Source organism: Dermacentor silvarum, chromosome 4, assembly GCF_013339745.2.
Source record: "Dermacentor silvarum isolate Dsil-2018 chromosome 4, BIME_Dsil_1.4, whole genome shotgun sequence".
NCBI lineage: Eukaryota > Metazoa > Arthropoda > Arachnida > Ixodida > Ixodidae > Dermacentor > Dermacentor silvarum.
Genome location: NC_051157.2, coordinates 170,725,742 through 170,731,244, shown reverse-complemented (window position 1 = coordinate 170,731,244; position 5,503 = coordinate 170,725,742). Strand labels below are relative to the sequence as shown.

At 46.4% G+C, this 5,503-nt stretch overlaps 1 protein-coding gene across 1 annotated transcript in view; it reads left to right on the top strand.

Annotated features, from left to right (window-relative positions):
- The window catches only part of LOC119449038 (uncharacterized), a 179,405-nt gene extending 178,337 nt beyond the window's left edge, over positions 1-1,068 (top strand). Inside the window, exons 23-24 of the mRNA XM_049666622.1 lie at positions 561-648; positions 1,061-1,068. Of these exons, the coding sequence (XP_049522579.1) occupies positions 561-648; positions 1,061-1,068 (96 nt within the window). The remainder of the gene's footprint in view (positions 1-560; positions 649-1,060) is intronic.
- The last annotated feature ends 4,435 nt before the right edge of the window (positions 1,069-5,503 follow it).

Below are 5,503 nucleotides of genomic sequence, written 5' to 3'. Positions count from 1 at the left end.
CTTACTCTGGTTTGGATCACCTTCTCAAAAAGCTTCCCTACGCACAACGTGAGCGATATTGGCCTGAGGTTACGTAGATCTCTAGGTTACCCGGTTTAGGTAGGAGTATGATTGTAGCCGATTTCTAGTCTTCCGGTACCGCCCGCCATCGGACCATACGTTATCGTTGAATTAGGCCGTGAGCTGCTTCAGTGACTCCCGCAGAGGTTGCGCAGTATCGCATTGGTAACCTGGTCCGGACCCGGTGCGGTGTTTTCCGGAAAGATTATGCGGCTGCATAGAGCTCTGCCGTTATGGGCTAGTCCAGCTCGGCGTTGTCAGGTCCTTATAGCTGTATTTGCATAGATTTGTGTCATGCGCTCCTATCTACATGCTTTTAATGTCCTCAATGAGGGCATCGGTCGTGCCATCGTATTCACGTTCGATTAATTTGAGTGTTCGGCTTGTGGTGTCCTTGTTCCTTATGGATCTATCATACTCCGGAGAATAGCCCACGTTGGCTTTGTGCTAAGCATTCCTTTAAGTGTATCACAAAGCTGAAGCCAATTGGTGTCTTGCAGCTGCCGTGCGTACTCACTGGATTCCTGCGCAAGCTGGGCTATCCTGATCCTGAGCTTGCTGTTATGTCTCTGTCTCTTCCACCGTCTGGTCAGCTTCTCCGCGCTTCCCACAGGTGTACTAAGTACCCGTCGACTGCCGTCGTTTCGACCGTTGTCGCAATTTCCCGTGCAGTACTTCTGTGCATGGGACTTGATGATTCCGTCCATTCTGTAGTGCTTTCCACACGGTGCGGTTTGCCTCTATTTCTCTCTAAGCTACCCATTTGTTTATGGTGGCTTTCCCTAATCTATGCCGAACCCGCATTGTATTAATTGAAACATGATTATACAGTGGTCACTGCCGAGGTCTTCCGCAAGTTGGTCCAGTTGACGACTCTGCCATTGTTGCCGAAAGTTAGGTCCGGTGACGTGTCCTTTGCTGTTCCCGTTCTTGGGGTTAACCATTCTCATGATCAGACCAGCTTGATCATGAGACCAACGCCTTTGGCCCTTGGGTGCAGGCGCGTAGCCAGGGGGGGGGGGGGCTGATGGGGCTTCAGCCCCCCCCCGAATTTTTTCGTGCTGGCATGCACCGCCGACCAAAACTACCACCGACGCCGGCAATCATTCTGGATTTTGTCTACAATGTCCTTTTCCACGCTCGAAAAGACATTTCGCACGAGCATTGCGAACTCGGGCTGGATTTCGAGATAACGCCCTTGCACCTGGAGTCACGTAACGCAAGGAGTCCCCTCCGAGCACAAACTTTCAACGGCTTTTCGATAGCGAGCGGGCGCGTTGCGGCATCTCGCAGCGGCCGCGGAATATACGGAGCGCATGGATTTCATTACGAAACTTATGGGTATACAGTTCTCATAAACTTTTGACGCGAAAGGTGCGCTGAAATTTCCAAAGGCATGCTTTAAAGATTTTCAATTCTAGAACTTTATGGGGTTAATGTTCTTATAAACTTGGGCCAACATGCGCGCACTGGACGCTCGTGTCCAAGCCGTTCCATAAATGGAAGCGCGCGCTCGCAATCTCCCCCACACACGAAAATACTAAATATCACCGTGACTGTCAGCTAGCAGCTGATAATTTCTCCAAACTTTTCAGGACGCGTGCCCTGTGATTGATCAGCTGGACCAGGGCAGGCAAAGTAAAATATGAGAAAACAGAAGAAAGTGAACGGCCTATTATTCAGGATTTTTTTTTGCGGGCGACAAGGTCTGGCTCTCCGTGGCCACAGGGACAGGGGCCCTATGGATTTAAGCAATGCCCCTGCTGAAAACAGGCATTTTCAGAGTGCTTCTTCGCATGCGAGCTGATTATGGAGATACATATCTGAAGAACCATTTGGAAAGTTGCCCCAGTATTGCCTCGTATTTAAGCCCAGACGCACAAAACCAAATTAGAAATTTGTGGTGACATTATCAAAGAAAGCTTAGATTCAAAAGCAGGCTACTTCTCCATACTTCCTGACGAAACGACGGACATCGCTGGAATCGAACAGCCTACTGTTTCTGCAAGGTACCTAAACAAGTGTGCCAACGACATCAATTGGTTTAGTTTTAGGTTTTAGCACCGGAATAGATGCCCATCTCTCACTGCGACAGCAGGTTCTATGTAAAGGTGTAATACTACGCTGCAGCTTCTAGTCACCCTCCAGTGACCACTGCCAGCGCAGAGAGAATATTTTTTTAACAAGAGTTTACTAAAAAACTACTTGCGCTCTACAATGTCTGTGGAACGCATGGTTAGGCTGGCGCTTCTATACACCCACAGAGACGTCGGCATCAACGTGACTAATCGCTCAACTTTCCCACCGAGAAAGTTTGTCCTTTAGATAGCGAAGCAGCAAAAATCAATGCAAGTAAAAAGCACTGTTTCTTCGGTCCATAAGTTCTTAATTATGAAAACGTATGACCGCTCATTAGCTATTAAACCGCAGAAATTTTCGCCGTTTATTCTAGCAGTTAGCATCATGATCACAATTATCACGCGAATACAAAAATTACGTAGATACCAATAACCAATTTTGACCGACCTTGCTCATTGAAAGCCCGGCCCACGCGGCGTTCACCAAAAACACTCAGATATTGGGTAGTTCAACTTACCGCATCATCTGTGGGCTTCGTTTGTCCTTTTCTTTCCTTTTCAGCTACCTGCTTTTATTTCTTTTTTGAAACGAAGGAATACCCTCCTTTGATTTTGGTGCAGAATAATTGTTGGCGTTGTGCAGGCAGTTAAATTACACATTTTCGTACTGATTTACGCATTATTCCTCTATTATTCTACCCACATGGCACTGTCGCGACCGCTGCATGCCCAAGTACATATCACGATTTCTGCGATCATAGTTATTTTCTTGCCAGGATCATCTGTCTTTCTGTGCTCAAAGTTTACTATCTGTGACTGAGCACATGTTTATTTAGTCGTATTTGACACATTATATACACTGACGTTTGCTTAAATACGTAGATTTATTGGAGACTCATACGTTTTTAAATATCTTACTGCGAGGTTTTGTGTACACAAGCAGTGAACTTTGTTTCCAGCGACTCTTTTTGCCCTTTAGCGAGTTGTATCTTCGCATTTCTAATATATACTTTGCAGAACTCCCACTTTTTATTTGTACTCACTGTTGCGAGTATTAGCTCGGTGTAATTACAATACACGACGAATTACAGCTGCTCCTGCGCAATCGATTGCAACGAGGGATAGCGTCCTTTAGGTTTCTTCCTGGCCGTTGCATATGTAGAAAAATGTAAACAAGGTTCTTGAACGACAAAGATTCATCAAAATATTTGTCCTCAACTTATTTTCATGGCCTTTACGTTTTCATATAAGCTGCATGCACTGCTTTGCTGGTTTTGAACTGATATTGACCCTTTTCGCGGCGATCCCGTGGGCGCTGCCATATTTGATCACGTGGTGACGCGTCCATTGCTTGCCTCGACTGCCTCCGTTGCCTCCTTGTTTACAATGGAAGTGTATGACGCCGGCGCGGCTTATAAACCTCTGTTTTCGGAGATATCGTAGACGGTGACTAGGTGGACGACACGAAGCTTTGATCACAGCTTCAGAGAACATGCAAAAGCGCTTTCGGAGCTGATTGAGCTATGTCCAAACGGCGCAGGCAGTTTATATGTGCTTCTTCTAAAAGCGGGGCTAAATATGCATTCCAAGCTTTGCGATTATGAATTCAGTCAGGATTAGTGTGTTTTGCTCTTTGTTCTTTATTCGGCAAATATTTTGAAGCAGTGGCTTGTCAGTTTCTGACTCAGTGAAGTTCCTCGATGCGGCCACTATATGATTATTTTCTGCCTAATCGCTCGCGGGTGTGCTCAGTTCCGAATCTGATAGATTTGTTCTTGCTGCGCACAAGGCTTGAAACGTAGCTGTTTTGTACATTGTAATACCTTGTAGCAAATATATATTACAGCTAGTAACTTGCTTACTCTTGTGGACCGTCACGAAACATTCAGCTTCGACCATTGGTGCGCCATAGGTGTAGTCCGTCATTTATTGTGTGTATACAGTGCGCATATATTCAAGTGTGCGTCCATTCACTTATTCTTGATACGTCGGCGATAGAGTGGGCGTAAGTTTTCCTGCCATTTGGACAGATGTATAGATAACGTGCGCGAAACTTACTATGACAGGAAGCGGCGCTATCCCTTGTCATTGTTTAACGAGTGGTACTCACTGTTGCCGACGTTCTGGGGATGAAGCCCTTTCTTTGAAGGTTAGCGATACAAGGCTGGCGGATGAGCAAATTTCTGTATCCTCTAGGAAAGCCGTACATCACGAAGTGCCGGTAACACGTTCGGACAGTTGCAGCAGTGGTCCGCGAACTTCGCCACACAGATTCATTCTATTCCTTAACATGCCAGTCACTATTTTTGCAGCCAACTACTGCACACGTCTTCAATCCACATTATTCAATCTAGCATGATTGGAGCACAGTGTGTTAGCGAAAACTCAGTTGCATTTCCGACAGCTGATCGCTCAGAAGCAAGGTAGAATCGGTAATGGTTTCGTATTCGTGCGCGGTCGCTGAGGAGAGGTATGGCGCGCCGCCGTGAGCGCCATCTCGTTTCTCTAAACAAACTGCTCCGCGAAAAGGGTCAATAGTTCTAAAGGTCATGTGATGTTTTTCTTTACTTATTATTTAGAAAAAAACATGGAAGCATTGATATCAGTTATTCTGCCACAATTTTTGGGCATACGAATATATTCTGTTATGAAAACATACATATTTTAATGGATAGTGCATAGCGTTCAATAATTCGTTTGCAGCATCTATATACAATGAAATTGGCAATGCAGTTATTATTCATGCATTTGATCCCTCGACAAATTCTATAAGGAGGAGGCCGCGCTGCAACCTGAGCCCCCCCCCCCCCCCCCCCCCCCCCCCGAACAAAATTTCTGGCTACGCCACTGCTTGGTGTATCTCCATCGTAGCCCCAATCAGAGGTGCGGAGCATTAAAGTCACCTAGGATGATCGCCCATCGTTTCGTTTCACTTTGCGCAAAGTGGACATAACTAGCACGTCGAATTTTGCCTTCCTGTCCCCTAGGTGGGCTGTAGATGTTGGCAATAATTGTTTTTGGTTTGCCGCGCTTACATGGCCAGACGGTGAAGACTTGGTGTTGGATAGTGCAGTTAGGGACGTAGTCCACGCTCACCGCTATGCCCGCCCGTGTCCGCATTGCTATCTGAGGATTGTCAGGGTGCGTGTGCATCTTGTATCCAATGAGGTTCGGTATCCCCTTACCGGTTCTGGTAGGCATATGATATCCGGGGGAACAGGTGTCGCATCTATGAACGTGAAAGTGCTGTGTGTTTCGTTCTAAGAGTCCTGCAATTCCACTGCCAGTCCTCGAGGTTTTCGGCTACTCTCGTGTGGTGATTAGCCTTCGATATGCTTTCACTCTCGGTCAGGGCTATCTGTTTG